The sequence below is a fragment of the Puma concolor genome, chromosome D3, assembly GCF_028749965.1.
Source record: "Puma concolor isolate L17-30 chromosome D3, mPumCon1.1.hap2, whole genome shotgun sequence".
NCBI lineage: Eukaryota > Metazoa > Chordata > Mammalia > Carnivora > Felidae > Puma > Puma concolor.
The window spans coordinates 44,512,761-44,529,595 of NC_141678.1; the positions used below are offsets into that span (position 1 = coordinate 44,512,761).

At 40.9% G+C, this 16,835-nt stretch overlaps 1 protein-coding gene across 13 annotated transcripts in view; it reads left to right on the top strand.

Moving 5' to 3' along the window:
- GREB1L (GREB1 like retinoic acid receptor coactivator) overlaps positions 1–16,835 on the top strand; it is a 290,524-nt gene that overhangs the window by 248,884 nt on the left and 24,805 nt on the right. For all 13 annotated transcript variants that reach the window (XM_086682583.1, XM_086682585.1, XM_086682580.1 and 10 more), the window contains 4 exons: positions 5,548–5,681; positions 8,581–8,920; positions 14,368–14,483; positions 15,076–15,320. In XM_086682583.1, the coding sequence (XP_086538709.1) occupies positions 5,548–5,681; positions 8,581–8,920; positions 14,368–14,483; positions 15,076–15,320 (835 nt within the window). The remainder of the gene's footprint in view (positions 1–5,547; positions 5,682–8,580; positions 8,921–14,367; positions 14,484–15,075; positions 15,321–16,835) is intronic.

Genomic DNA, 16,835 nt, shown 5'->3' on the forward strand with positions numbered 1-16,835 from the left:
CCAGGTCACGATCTCGCGGTCCGGGAGTTCGAGCCCCGCGTCAGGCTCTGGGCTGATGGCTCAGAGCCTGGAGCCTGTTTCCGATTCTGTGTCTCCCTCTCTCTCTGCCCCTCCCCCGTTCATGCTCTGTCTCTCTCTGTCCCAAAAATAAATAAAAACGTTGAAAAAAAATTTAAAAAAAAAAAAAAAAAAGAACAATGATCACAGAAGCAGCTGGTGTGGATAAAATCATTGAAATAGACAATGAAGGGGCGCCTGGATGGCGCAGTCAGTTAAGCGTCCGACTTCAGCCAGGTCACGATCTCGCGGTCCGTGAGTTTGAGCCCCGCGTCGGGCTCTGGGCTGATGGCTCAGAGCCTGGAGCCTGTTTCTGATTCTGTGTCTCCCTCTCTCTCTGCCCCTCCCCCGTTCATGCTCTGTCTCTCTCTGTCCCAAAAAAATAAATAAACATTAAAAAAAATTAAAAAAAAAAGAAATAGACAATGAAGAGAACTACCTAAAGGGCAGTGAGGTCAAGGACTGACAGGTACACACCACTGGATTTGGCCTCAGGAGTCTTTGGTGACCTTCCAGGTAACAGTGTCTGTAGAGCAGAGCATTTGGCTGGAGGAAGAGCAAGGATAGCAGGGAGAAGACAGGGAGAGCTACAGGATGAGGGTCATTAGGAGGGCAGGACTTGGGGAGGGATATTTATTTATTTTTTTTTTTTGCAGGAGAAGGGACATTTTTCCAAAAGACATAGTGATTCAGTATGATTTGTGATTTGTGACTCTCGGGATGCATGTTTCTTTTGAACAACATCATTCAGAGTTTTGTAACATTTTAAAAGGGTGGTCCCATTGACGTCTATTACAAGGTTTATAATACAAAACTAGAGCTATAGTTTAATGCAAACTTAATGATTGGGGAAAGTTTTCACATCTAATTCCCATTTTTAGTATCTCTAGTTCTTGATCTACAAAGTCTTTGTAGATTAATAAAATACTGGCTCCAACTGATCACAAGCCATCTGTTTAATAACCCACCCCATAATTTTGCTAAGAAAGAAATTACACTGAGGACAGGTGGATGCATCCTATCCAGCAAGTTAAAATGCTGCATTTTAACTTGGAGCATTAAAATGGAGCATTAAAATGCTCCAAGAACAGGCTTGAAGTAGGATTTTAGATTTTCCCAAAGAAGCAGGACCAAAGACGAGAAGGAAAGTGAAGACCACATACACAGAAGAGAAAGCTTTTCCACGGACTCTGTGCCAACAGCTGGATAAGGAGACAATGCAGATGAATGACTTTTCATCCTGAAATGACTCATTTGACACAGTTATCCAGAACTCAACCAAGAACCCAGAAGGAAGGAAGCAAACAAATAAACAAAATGGCTTTCAAGCCTCCAAAACAGAGGCTGCTCAATGTATGTTTTAAGGCTCTGCTGTTTCGAAGAACATACTCTGGTCCTCTAATAAAGCATTTTTACTCTTGAAGATCCTATTCCAACAAGAAGGAATAACTGGTTTGGGGGGCGACGAAAAAATAATTAAAAGCTGTCAATTAAATATTGCTTTATTTTCTATCTTTTGGGCCTTTTGAATCACACAGTTGCTTATCTGTTTGGGTTACCAAAGAGCTCAGAAACAAAATTGTAGCCCACTTCTAACAAAATGTGCATTTTTGAGAGCACTAGCTTCATCCCTGGCCCAATCTTATTTCTCTTACCCTTGCTTTTTCTTCTTCTGACTGCTTAATTTATTTGTAATTTATTATATTTATTATATTTAAGATGCTGTATTACCTTTATGAAATGAGTTTGTGCGTGTTTAAAGAAAAATGCCAGCGGCACCTATGTGGGTCAGTCAGTTAAGCATCTGACTCTTAACTTCAGTTTATGTCATAATCTCATGGTTCATGGGATTGAGCCCTGAGTAAGGCTCTGTGCTGACAGCATGCAGCCTGTTTGTGATTCTCTCTCTCTCTCTCTCTCTCTCTCTCTCTGTCCCTCCCCTGCTCGTGCTCTCTCTCTCAAAATAAACATTTTTAAAAAAGGAAAAATACCAATACATAATAAATAACAAATAGAGACTAAAACACATGGGCCACACGACAGCTAGGAGAAATGACTGGGAAAAATTAATGTAGAAAAGAGGAAAGAAAACCATTGTTTAAAAAAACACAGATGCATGAACTCAAAAAGCTTGCTGAATATTTTGGGACTATTTACATTTAAGGACATCTTGTCATACATCTCAGGATCCTCTGAGGGAATCTTTGTGTCACATCCCAAAATAGTTATTCATTTTCCCAGTGATGACTGAGTCATCATGAAGGGGGGATAAATTAAATACAGGGAATTCTGCTTATGAAGGCAGAAAAGCATAGATTCCATTTTTAAATAAATATTTTTTTTGTAAAAGAGTAAGATTTTCTGAATTACCATCATTAGATAACATCAGAAAAGTTAAGTTTTTTGTAATAGGATTTTTGAGTTTGTTAATCTCCGGAGAGTTCTATATATAGCATATGTATCAGTATAGAGAATTGCTTCATGAGGGAAAAGTCTGACCTGTGACTGTACCAACCTAAAAAATGCTATTCTTCAGAACATGCCTGAACAAAGCAAAGAGAAAACAAACCATCTGTTAAGTCACCATCTGCCTTAAGAAAGCAGGTCAACATTAACCACATATTAAGTTCATTTGAAGGGAAAAAGAAGTTTGGTTTCTGTCCCCAAGATAACTGTGAAGTTGATATCAGGTTGTATAATGAAATACAGTTTTTTCAGCTTTATTGAGGTATAATTGACAAATAAAATTATAAGATATTGATTTTATTTTAACAATTGGTTATCGTGTTTATTTATTTATTTTTAATTTATTTATAATTAACATACAGTATTATGTTAATTTCAGGTGTACAACATAACGATTCAACAATTCTATACATTACTCACTGCTTACCATTAGTGTAGTCACCATCTGTTACCAAGCAGCAGTATTACAACATTATTGGCTATATTCCCTATTCAGTACTTTTCATCTCAGTGACTTCTCTGTTTTGTAACTGGAAGTTTGTACTTCCTAATCCCTTTTATCTACTTCATCCATCCTTCCATCCCCCTTCCCTGTGGCAATGAACCAGTTTGCTTTATTCATTCATTCATTCATTCATTCATTCTCTCTATATTTAACAGTCTTGGGTTTTTGTTTGTCTCTTTGTTTCTTTGTTCATTTATTTTGTTTTTTAGATTCTACATGTAAGTGAAATCATATGGCATTTGTCTTTCTCTGATTTGTTTCACTTAGCATTATAGCTTCTGGGTCCATCTATGTTGTTGCAAATGGCAAGATCTCATTTTTTTACTTTAAGTTTTATTTGAATTCCATTTTTAGTTAACATACAGTGTTATATTAATTTCAGGTGTATGTAGTAATATAACACTTACATACATCGTCTGATGTTCATCACGACAAGTGCCCTCCTTAATCCCCATCACCTATTTCACCCATCCTCCCACCCACCTCCCCTCTAGTAACCACCAGTTTGTTCTCTATACTTAAGAATCTGTTTGGGGCACCTGGGTGGCTCAGTTGGTTGAGCATCTGAATTCAGCTCAGGTCATGATCTCACACTCCATGAGTTCGAGCCCTGCGTTGGGCTCTGTGCTGTCAGCTCAGAGCCTGGAGCCTGCTTCAGATTCTGTGTCTCCCTCTCTCTCTGTCCCTCCCCTGCTCATGTACTGTCTCTCTCTGTCTCAAAAATAAATAATAAAAACATTAAAAAAAAAGAATCTGTTTCTTGATTTTCCTATTCCTCTCTCTTTTTTTGTAAAATCTCATTCATTTTGTAATTGTAAAATTGTAAGATATTTAAAGTGTACATTGTGATGATTGGATATACATATACACATACATTGTGAAAGGACTCCTCCCTTCTAGTTAATTAATACATCCAACATCTCACATATTTATATATACATATAAATATATGTGTATTTTTTAGTAAGAACATTTAGTTTCTACTCTCTTAGCAAATGTCAATTATATATTATAGTGTTAACAACTATAGTCACTATATTATACATTAGACCCTCAGACCTTATTCATTTTATAGCTAAAAGTTTATACCCTTTTACCAACCTCTTCCTATTTCCCCCACCTACCCCCTGCCCCCCCACCCGTGGCAACCACTATTCTACTCTCTGCTTTAATGAGTTTGACTTTTTTTTTTTAAGATCCTTTATCTGAGTGAAACCATGCAGTGTTTGTCTTTCTCTAACTTATTTCACTTAGCATTATGCTCTCAAGGTCTATTTGTTACAAATGTCAGGATTTCCTTCTTTCTCATGACTGAATAATATTACATTGTGTGGACATATACATATACATACTATATCTTTTTTATCCATTTATCCATTGACAGACACTTAGTTGCTTCCATATCCTGGCTATTGTGAATAATGAACATGGGAGTGCATATATCTCTTCTATATCCTATTTTCATTTTCTTTGGGTAAATACCCAGAAGTGGGTATTTATTGATCAACGATTCAATTTTTAATTTATTTGAGGAACCTCCATATTGTTTCCCATGGTGGCTGTACCAACTTACACTCCCACCAACAAAGCATGAGCGTTTGCTTTCCTCCACATCCTTGTCAACATTTGTTATCTTTTTTCCTTTTGATAAACAGCTATTCCAACAGGTATGAGGTGGGGTGCCTGGCTGGCTCAGTCAGTCAGTAGAGCAAGAGACTCCTGATCTTGGAGTCATGAGTTCAAGCCCCACATAGGGCCTAGAACTTACTTAAAAAAAAAAAAAAAATTGAACAGGTGTGAGGTGATATTTCACTACAGTGGTCACCAAGTTGTTATACATTAGATCCTCATTCTGATTTGCATTGCCCTCATGATTAGCGGTGTTGAGCACCTACTCATGTACCTACTGGCCATGGGCATGTCTTCTTTAGAAAAATGTCTATTCAGTTCCTCTGCCTGTCTTTAAATTGGATTGTTTGGGTTTTTGCTATTGAGTTATGTGAGTTTTTAAAATATATTTTGGATATAACCCCTTATCAGATATATGATTTGTAAATATTTCAACTATACTATAGGTTGCCTTTTCATTTTGTTGAGGCTTCTTTTGCTGTGCAGAAGCTTTTTAGTTTGATATAGTATCACTTGTTCACAATTTTTTTAACCTTCCAGGAAATAATATATTGCAGGGATTTCTCCATCCCTAGAAAACAAGACACATTGGGGGGCGCCTGGGTGGCGCAGTCGGTTAAGCGTCCGACTTCAGCCAGGTCACGATCTCGCGGTCCGGGAGTTCGAGCCCCGCGTCGGGCTCTGGGCTGATGGCTCAGAGCCTGGAGCCTGTTTCCGATTCTGTGTCTCCCTCTCTCTCTGCCCCTCCCCCGTTCATGCTCTGTCTCTCTCTGTCCCAAAAATAAATAAACGTTGAAAAAAAAAAAATTTAAAAAAAAAAAAAAAAAAAAAAAAGAAAACAAGACACATTGCATCCTCTCCTCACTGGATTTTGCTCTGTTTTGAATCAGGAGGACATGAGCTGTGAGGAGAAGTTGTACTTTGGCCTGAATGAATACAGTAAGTCTCTACAGTGGGGAATCACAAGTCCACTTTTGAGATGTGATGAGACTTTTGAAAAAATGGTGAACACACTCCTGGAAAGGTAAGTAAGGACCTTCAACTTTTACTTTAGCCATACTTGTGTATCTAAAATTGCCGAAAGTCTCTTATGTCACTGTCACAGGAAGTTTGGTGGAGCACCGGCTGTGCAGATCCCATGCAAAGGCAGAATAAAAATAACATCACCTAAGATGACCTTTTACTCACATAGGTTTTCTGTGATCATCCAAGACTAACAAAGGAAACTAGCGACCCAAAGTGGGACTTATCATGCTCCACTTTTCATGCTCTGAGTCATCTCCCAAGCATGTGACTACCAGGGGATTAGATGGGCAGAGGGATTTACTAATTGAAGACCAGTTCCTCTGAGGTGTGGCCTCCCCCACCGTATACCCTACACTTTTTCATTTTCCCCTCTTTCCTCCTCTATTCACACAGGCAAGTACCCTTAGATGACTCAGTAAAAACTGAACTTTACTATGAGAGTGGGAGTATAGACTGGAGAAAATTAGGAGCAATTAGATCATTGAAGTGAGTTCAGTTCCAAGGGTGTCTCCTTCAGTCCCTGACCTTGGGAGTTAAAGATCATTACTTTTCTGTCTCTTCTGCTTTCTTTTTATTCCCCAAGTCCAGGTCAAACTCCAGAAGAGTAAAGAGTTTTCCTATTTTTTTCTCTCTCATTTTGGATCATAGACTTGAAGCATCACAGAGGCATTAGAATTTACGTAACCTAATACACGGCCCTCCCTGCCCTCCGCTGCAATAGTCTGTCTGACCTTCCAGTGACGGGGGCAGTTGGACTCTTCTTGATGAGGCACATTCTAATTTTTAGTAGCTTTCATTCTTCAAACTGGCCCCAGTTGATCATAAGCCACCTATTTAACAACCTGCCCTATAACTTTGCTAAGAAAAAAGAAAGATTAAAAATGAGGACAGGGAGATACAGCCTATCCAGAGAGTTATTATACTGTGTCAAGAAAAGGAACAGCCTTGGAGTAGGATTTTATGTTTTTGCAGCTGTGGGATTTAAGAAGACTTAACCGACTCTGTGACATTAATCCTTCCACAGCACATGTGATCTTACTTTCCAGAATCATCCCATGAGTCTCCCTTTTAAGTGTTTCCCACCCACTGGCTTCATCTACCAGCTTGGAACGTACCCTCCGTTCTGGTAATATCATTCAGAGTCAATCCTGTCAACTTCTCTTACAACCTTGGTAATACTTACAAAACAACAATTACAGTTCAGTGCAAATATAACAGCTTGTGAAGACTATTCACTTCTAAATTCATACTTCTTTCAGAGTATGAGATCTAAATGCCTATAGATCAAAGTTACCATGTATTCTAACTTTGGCTTTCCTACCTGGCCCATCAAAAAACATTAAGCTTTAAACATGGATCTTGTGTGCTCACTTCTTCCAACCCAGTCACTCAAACTAATACTAGCTATAGTTTATTGAGTGTTTGAAGAACTTGCCCAGCATTGAGTAAACTGAAGGATTTCTTCACTTTTCCCCAATCTACCAAATCCTTGCAATGTAAGGAAATGTTGTCAGAGACCAGAATGAATCCAGACACAGCTCTGTCCCTGACCAGTTGCATGATCTTGGGCGAGTAGCCAGGTTTCTCTCATCCTTTTAACTCATCCTCCTTCTGGTAGAAAGGGGAGTGGTCAAAACCAGGCCATCCATGGTCCTCTCCAGCTCTAAAGCACTTCAAAACCACGCTATTCATTTGATGACCCTAATTGGTATTTAACCCTGGGTTTTTCTGTGCACGCCTGGCAGACCACTTGTCTTACTTTAAATAGAATTACAACGTGGAACAAAGGCAAACCACCCCATGGCCTACCCAGCTGCATGTGCTGCCAGCTGGCGACCAGAAAGCAAGTTCACAGGCTCATCCTCATTTCGCCAGCACCTCCTTTCTTGACCAGCACCTCTTCATGCCTGCAAGGGGGTCCTCTTTGTCCATTTGTACTTAACTGCCAGCAGGCCTGGCTTTCTGAGGAGTAACACACAAATGAGAGATTTATTTTCTGCCTGCTCTGTAATTGTAAAAAGTTCCAATTTGAACAAAGTGACCCTCTTACTTGGCAGTCCAGGCAGGGTGGGGTGGGGTACCAATGGGTATTGGGATGATTCAAGGACACCCCTATTTGCCAGGCTCCCTTGACTAAGCAGTGCTCAGGTGATAGGAGGCTTCACCACTAGGGGATGCTATTTCCCCACTCAGCTCCAAGTTTTCTCCAGCACCAAGGTACACTTTATGGGAAGATGCAGTTGTCTTCTTTATTGGAAGATAAACTGCTGTCTGTGGAGTGGCTACCCTGAAATTAGTAATTATTAGTAATAATTATTGTTTGTATTTCTGATATTTTTCAAACATGTCTCAATTTTCTTTACTGTAGTCAAGTATCAGAGAAATAAGCTGACAATACCACCATGCTAACTCAGTGCCACCAAGAGGTTAGGATCCAGGAATGATCCATTATGACTGTGTCAACAATTAACCTGACAAGACCAGTGCTTCTCAAATTTTAATGTGTATATAAACTACCTGGGGATCTTGTCAGGATGTGAGTTCTGATTCAGATATCTGGGGTGGGGGAATTTGGCATTTCTAACAAACTCCCAGGTGATACTGCCACTGGATGCTGCTGCTGGTCCATAGACCACACTCAGGGAAGCTAGGGGTTGCTAGACCATCCCGAAGCCTCTTTAGCTTGCTGTGCCTATCCCAACAGGTTCTGATTCACAGGCGTTGAAAGCTCAGCTTTTCCTTCTAGTGATGTGGGTTCCAAGGTCATGCTAGAGCTCAAGCCTTCCATTGACCAGTAACCCCTTCCCACCATGCTTAGCCTGTATTTCTCCCACAAAGACCTTGCTGTCTCAGCTGGTCCTGCTGCCTGAGTGCGAGCTCCCTGTGTTCTGTTGAAGGTACCCCAGGCTACACAGCATGGTCGTCCGCTGCTACCTTCTCATCCAGCAGTACTCAGAGGCTCTGATGGCCCTCACCACCATGGCGTCACTCCGAGACCACAGCACACCAGAAACACTCAGCATTATGGATGACCTCATCAGCTCCCCAGGAAAAACCAGAAGTGGGCGGGGACACATGCTCATTATCAGGGTGCCCTCTGTGCAGCTGGCAATGTTAGCCAAGGAGCGGCTGCAGGAGGTGCGCGACAAGCTGGGCCTGCAGTACCGCTTTGAGATCATCCTTGGGAACCCTGCCTCTGAACTCAGTGTTGCAACCCACTTTGTGGCACGATTAAAGGTCAGCAATGGTCAGACATCTCTCCTTTGAAATACCATTTTTTTCTGTTTTCTACAAATCCCACATAGGTGGCTCAGAGGCCTGAGTTTAATAGAGTTTTGCACATGTGTTGGTATGATCTTCATGACAATGTTAAGACTAAACAAAGGGACATGTTCACTTCCCAAATTGGGAAGCCAGTTTATTAAGATTCTGTCAAGCCCCCTTTTTATCATGTGCATGCAGTTGGTCTTCCATGCTCTCCAACTGCAGGTGCAAAAATGAGATGACCCAATTTGACCCCATGTTTATTGACCTTGTTCAAGATGCATCTAGCACACGGCCATCTGTTTTCTCAGAAAAAAAAGGTAAGTTGTTCTCTCAGACCTCTGTGGGTACCATCAATTCACTAATTCTTTTCTGTCTACCTAGCCTGTCATCTCAGGTCTAGAGTCGGTAAAGTATTTTGTTTTATCTTTAGTACTCATATAGAGCTATTCCCCACCCTCTTGCATGTGGATTCTTCAACAGTTTGTTGTTTCATTGAACTTGCTTTGACGCAGCCCTGAGGCTTGCTGGTCTGACTTCTCTAAGCCTACTACAGAGGGCTTAGTGCATGAGCACGGCCCCCTCCCCTCGCATGGCAGCGGGACTGACTACTTCTCCTAAACCCTCCTGTTAGGCATGGAGAGGGTGGGCCAGAATTCCTAAATCAACTAACCTAACTCCCTCCTTTATGCCCTGCTCAGGTTTTTCTGGGGGCCTTTATAATCCAATGTGCTCTAGCTATTAGGAAGCATTTAATAAAATAACTGCATATCTATCTACGTATGACACCAAGCTAAGTGTACTGTATGTCTGAGTTAGACTGGCATGGTATGTGTACCCTGCACACTAAAACCTGAGCTAAGTCGGGTTAAGAAAAATCCAGTTTGGCACAAATTTGATGAAAAGAAAGTACATAGTCTTGGGGAATTTTCATTTTCATCCTGGGCTTCAGTTTCTCATCTGCAAAATGGGAGAGTTGGATTGTATGATCTCCAGGAGCTCTAATTTGAAGATATTATTTCGTGTTCATAAAGCATTTTGCGGCGCACCTGGATGGCTCACTTGGTTGAGTGTCCGACTCTTGATTTATGCTCAAGTCTTGATCCCAGGGTCATGGGATCGAGCCCCACATCAGGCTCTGTGCTGAGCATGGAGACTGCTTGGGATTCTCTCTCTTTCTCTGTCTCTCTCCTTCTACCCCTCTCCTGCTCTTGTGCATGCTCTCTCTCTCTAAAAAAATTAATTAATTAAAATTGAAATTAAAAAAATAAAGCATTTTGCAAATGTAAACCTTTTATTGTATTCTATTAGTTAACCTAAATTGAATAATCCAAAATGCAAACAAAATATCTTGTATTAGCTTGATAAGCAACTGGAACAAATAAATCTAAAAATAGAAACCCTTTATTTAACGGAAATTATAACAAAATTTATATTTCATATGTTGATATAATGTTCACAACTTTTTTAATATTTATTTTTGAGGGACAGAGTGAGACAGAGCATGAGTGGGGGAGGAGCAGAGCGAGAAGCAGGGACACAGAATCTGAAGCAGGTTCCAGGGTCTCTGAGCTGTCAGCACAGGGGCTTGAACTCATGAGCTGTGAGATCATGACCTAAGCCTGATGTGGGGCTCGAACTCACAGACCCGGAGATCATGACCTGAGCCAAAGTTGGACGCTTAACCAACTGAACCATCCAGGCACCCCAGTGTTCACAATTTTATTTTATTTTTTATTTTTTTAATATTTATTTATTTTTGAGAGAGAGAAAGAGAGATGGGGAGGGGTAGAGAGAGAGGGAGACACAGAATCCGAAGTAGGCTCCAGGCTCTGAGCTGTCAACACAGAGCCTGATGCGGGGCTTGAACTCACGAACCGTGAGATCATGACCTGAGCCAAAGTTGGATGCTTAACCAACTGAGCCACCCAGGCACCCCTAGTGTTCACAATTTTAAGTGATGATTATAGACCATATAACTATGGAATTTCTAGGATGGATAACAAATGAGAGTCCTGAACTCTTCTTACAGTATAATTCATTGAGACATATGTCTTGAGACAATTTGAATGATACTAATGATTGGAAAATCTGGAAAGGCAAATAATCAGTGCCACTGTGTGAAGCCTCACAAACCTATTGCAGGGAGATGGTTGAAAAGGATGTGAGGCTGCAGAATCTTCTCTGGGCCTCCATGACACCGATCAAGTATAGCTATTTATAGTCTAGGTCATTTGTTCAGTCTTCAGAAATGCCAATTACCAAGTCAGTATACATCAGCAGGTCCTAAATAATTCGCCCCTCTGGGTCATAGTTTGAAAACCACAATCAAGACCTCAGGTTCCTTTCTTTTCCTTTCTTTTTTCTTTTCTTTTCTTTTCCTTTCCTTTCCTTTCCTTCCCTTCCTTCCCTTCCCTTCCCTTCCCTTCCCTTCCCTTCCCTTCCCTTCCCTTCCCTTCCCTTCCCTTCCCTTCCCTTCCCTTCCCTTCCCTTCCCTTTCCTATTTCCTTAAGTAATCTCTATGCCCAATGTAGGGCTTGAACTCACAACCCCAATGTCAAGAGGCCTAACTGGCTGCTAGCAATCAGAATTACCTTTGGGGCTTTTAGACAGCAGCTGTTTTGCAAGCGCTGTTCTGAGAGCATGCCATACGTTAAGGGGGGGCCCAAGTAATTCTCAGAGAAGTTATATCTCAATTTGTATGAGTAGCTGCCAGTCACCAACTACACAAAAGAGATTTTTGTATTCTCAAAACTGCTGGACTACATCAATGCATCCTGTTTATACTCTCTCTTTGTGTGGAAGTGAAAATATGCACTCCTATTGAAATGTTCATATCCTAAGCAAAACTGCCACTTGCCAGGTGATTTCTGCTTCACACATTTATTTCTAAGTCACCAACCTCCCTTACCATTGTTGGGTTGGCATGGGTTGCTGGGTGTGCCTTTTATCTGTAGCCTTGAGTAACATCCTCTGCTTCTTCTCCAATTGGATGGCCTTATTTCTGTGCTTCCCTCTAATTATCCTGTTATGTATTATGACTAACTTACAAGTATGATAAGCATTTTGAAAGGATACAAGGCTTAAATCTAGAAAAGGATACAAGGCTTAAATCTAAATAAGCCAGTTTCTCCAGAAGGCTTGTGAAGCTTTCATCAGATTTCTTTAGCCTTGAGCCCCATTTTTTCCTTGGAACTCAGTGCCCACCCAGTCTTTTGTGTTTGTATTAAATGCTCTGCAGTGAAGAGGTGCCTGGGTGGCTCAGTCGGTTGAGCAGCCGATTCTTGATTCTGGCTCAGGTCACAATCCCAGGGTCGTGGAATCGAGCCCCACGTCAGGTTCCACTTTCGTGGAGCATGCTTAAGATTCTCTCTCCCTCTGCTTCCCCACCCCCCACTCCTGCTCTCTCTCTAAAATAAAGAAAATGAAAAAAAGTATAAATAAATGTTCCATCCAAGAACTGTGACCATTATTCATCAGAAGTAGCAGAGGGACAGAAAAGCATGTTGTGGTTTGGCTAGCTCTGATTGGTCAAGAGTAAAAATGAGATTTCTTTAATAATCTTTTGAAAATAAACCTTTTGTAGAGTAAAACATCCCTTATCCTATCATTATAACTTGACCTCATTGTTGATGGAACCATGACCTCTGGATGGTTTCTGGGAGGAAAATCCATTCAGGGAGAACCTCAGTGTCAGGAACATCATGAGTCCAATGTGAGGGTTATAAGTAAAATGATTCCTATTTCCAAAATTGTTTATTTTAAATTAGATAATGTTATTATTCATTTTGACATGACAGTGTATATAAAACTGAATTCTTGTAGATACCTTTCTTTTAATACTAAAAAAAATATTTTTGATAGGGGGCCTGGGTGGCTTAGTCAGTTTAGCGTCTGACTTCGGCTCGAGTCACTATCTCATGGTTCGTGAGTTTGAGCCTGTCATCAGGCTTGCTGCTTGCGATCAGCACAGAGCTCGCTTTGGCTCTTCTGTCCCAATCTCTCTCTCTGCCCCTCCCCCGCTCATGCTTGCTCTCTCAAAAATGAATATTTTTAAAATATATATATTTTTGATAGATTGGTTTTTCTAAGACAAGAAGAGTCTCTCAAATTTGTAAATCTGTGTAGGTCCATTGATTTCCCCCTGGTATGCAAATATATGATAAAAGACTGGGCAACAAGGTCAGAATGCCTCCCGGTTTACAAATTATATATACTTTATTTGAATAATTGTGGGTATATTTATTTCTAAAGACTGTTTTATCTAGACATCAACAAATCATTAATCAAACCCTATTACATTATGTCTTGCATATTAAATTTCTTTTTATCTCTTTTTGTGTTTGGCAAAGGAAGTACCAGCCTATTTTTAAAATAAATTGTGTGCATTACTTAATAACCTCACTTCTTACTCTTTGTTCCCTAAAGCATTATCAGAAATGTCAATCTATTTCCTATAATTCCTGCTAGAAAGCTGTTATGAAGCATAGATACTAGATACTTTATAAAAGTAGTAGAAACCATCTTATCTACTTAAGAGATAGTCTGTTTTCCTTCTGCTCTAAAATAAAAATCTATAAGATCTTTTCACTTTTGAACATCTTTCAAGTTGGTGGGATTTTTTTCTTCCCACTGATTGACGTTCCATTTACTAAAGATATATATATACATGTGTATATATGTGTATATGTTAATCTGTATCAGAAGTTGATGATTAATAGATTATTTCTGGAACCATAAAACTAATTGCATTCCTCTTCTAAGTAAGGGTCAGCGTTGTTGTTTTTTTGATTGGTCTAGATTTGGTTATATTTTTAGCCTTCTTGAGAGAGACTTCTAAGAGCCCCAAGCCAATTATTATTTACCACTTATTTTGACAGTCAGTATGGGGGAGGGGGGGTGGGAATAACCATCAAGGGTAGCTAACTTGATGATTTTCTGGTGAATATCTGTTTTCATAGAGTTGAGATGCTTTTATTTGTCAGTCATAATTGAAACTGTCTTTTTCAGTTAATCAGCCCCGAGAGTCTGTCCATTATATGAAGAAAATATATTTAAAACTCTTGAGGCAGGTAGTTTAACCAGGGTTTCTGTAAGGTTTGCATCACTGGCAGGGTATTTCATTGTATGTTACTTTGATTTGTGTGGCTAATGCATGATGTATACCAAGATCTTCTGTTTTATCCTACTGAGATAAAACTAAAGGCCACACTCTTCTAGAGTGCTTCATTATGCCAATTTGTAGTAGCAATTTAGTATACACACACATATATGATACACACACACACACACACACACACACACACACCGGAAGTCATTTGAAACCACAAATGCATATAGAATGTGGACCTAGAAATCTTTTAAGAGGTGGAAACTTAAATAAGAGGTTTTAATTTTATCATATGGGTCCCTTTCTACAGACCTGGAGAGGAAATGAACCAGAAGAGTGGACCCCTCGGACATACCAAGATTTAGAAGGTCTGCCTTGTATTGTGATACTAACTGGCAAAGATCCTCTTGGAGAAACCTTTCCCAGGTACATTATGAATAATTATTTCTCATTTTTCCTTAGTTATCCAGCTAAGCTGATGGTTAAAACTTGGCTGACGCTTAACCATTTCATTCATTTAGCAAGGGGGAAGAGAATAATTTTCCTCAGAGATATAAGAAATGTAGCCTGCCTTGACTATTTTGACTTTCCAGGGATTGCCTAGCAATTTGGGAATGGAAGATAGCCACAGTGAGAAGTGTTTATGCATCAAAACAGAGAGGCAGAGAGGAAAAGCATGTGCCCCCAAACAGGATTTTTTTAATTTGGATGAAGTGTCTCTTAATCTGCTGTTCCCAACCCCTTTAAGAATCCAGGGCCTGCAGACAGGAAGGCAGCAACAACAATAATAACAGCATGAGTTGAATACTCACTGTGTGTCAGGCGTTGCTATAAATGCCTTACCTGTGCCATCCATTCATTCCTTACAATAACCATATGAGCCAAATACTGTTATTCTATTTTATACTTGGAGAAAATGAAGGGGATGCTGTGAGGTCATAACAGCTAGGAGGTGACAAAGCTGAGATTGAAACCAAGGCCAGATGGACTCACCCAAAACATCATTACTTTTGTATAGGTCTTTGAAGTACTGTGACCTTCGGCTCATCGACTCAAGCTATTTAACTCGCACAGCCTTGGAGCAGGAGGTGGGTCTGGCCTGCTGCTATGTCTCCAAAGAGGTCATCCGAGGGCCTGCTGTTGCCCTGGACCTTAGTGGGAAGGAGCAGGAGAGAGCTACCATCAGCGAGAACGACTCTGATGAGTTGCTGATCGACCTGGAGAGGCCACAGAGCAACAGTAGTGCTGTCACTGGAACCTCAGGTTAGTGCTTCCTTTTCTCTCTCAAGGGGTGAGGGATGGGAGTGAGGAGGCGGACAGACATAGGGGAGGCAAAGGCATTTACTCCCTCACACCTCTCAAGGCTGTCAGAGGAGCCTTCAGGGACTCCGGCAACCTGTCCAGACCTCAGTTCCCAATCCAAAGATACTTGGAAAACATAACTACTGAGAGCAGTCACAGAATTCTCCTCTGGGTAAACATTTAATGAAGAGCTTGGTAATAAGCAAAGTATAATAAATGTTATAAACCCTAACCTGCACCACTTTCCCTAGTCTTTTCTACCCTTTATCACCTCAAGGATAATATACATCTGGTATTTGCACAAAAGCCCTCATTTCCTTCTAGATCTGAAAGCTGTAAGTTTGTGTTAATTGGCTCAGTACCTGGCACAGTGTTTACCTGTTTGAATGAAGGAATGAGTGAATGACTTTTATAAGTAGTTAACGGCAAATGTTTGTATACTCTGGGGCCACTGCCTGTGCAGACCCACCATGCAGCCCGCCATCCCCTTTCAGAGCATTACTGTATGGCCTGTGGCAGTGCCTGGCATGAATTTTCTTCTGAGAAACTGTATTACAGCAAATGCAGCACTATTTCCATTTTCTTCAGATTGGGAGAGTAATAAAACTCCATATAGAAAACGTGCAGAATGTAAAAAAAGAAAAAAACTTGGGGAATGTAACAAAGGATAAAGAGGACATTAAAAATGAAAACTCTGGGGTGCCTGGCTGGCTCAGTCAGTACAGCATGTGACTCTTGATCTGGGGGTCATGAGTTTGAGCCCCATGTTGGGGGTAGAAATTACTTTAAAAAAATAAATAAATTGGGGCCCCTGGGTGGCTCAGTCAGTTAAGCATCCAACTTCGGCTCAGGTCATGATCTCATAGCCTGTGACTTCAAGCCCCATGTCAGGCTCAGTACTGACAGCTTGGAGCCTGGAGCCTGCTTCAGATTCTGTGTCTCCCTCTCTCTCTGTCCCTTCCCCACTTGCACCCTGTCACTCTCTCTCTCTCAAAAATAAATAAACATTAAAAAAAATGAAAATGAGGGGCGCCTGGGTGGCGCAGTCGGTTAAGCGTCCGACTTCAGCCAGGTCACGATCTCGCGGTCCGGGAGTTCGAGCCCCGCGTCAGGCTCTGGGCTGATGGCTCGGAGCCTGGAGCCTGTTTCTGATTCTGTGTCTCCCTCTCTCTCTGCCCCTCCCCCGTTCATGCTCTGTCTCTCTCTGTCCCAAAAATAAATAAACGTTGAAAAAAAATTTTTTTAAATAAAAAAAAATGAAAATGAAAACCCCTCTCTACCAGAGAAGACCACCATGAACATTCCTCTTTCCCACATCTCCTCTCTTCCATCACCATGACACATGCACGCAAACACACACACACACACACACACACGTGCGACTTCATGTCAAAAGCAGCATGAGTGTGTCTGTTCATTCTGGCAGGATGACTGTGGGAGTCAAAGAGGCAGTCATCTACGGGGCTTTGTGTCTTG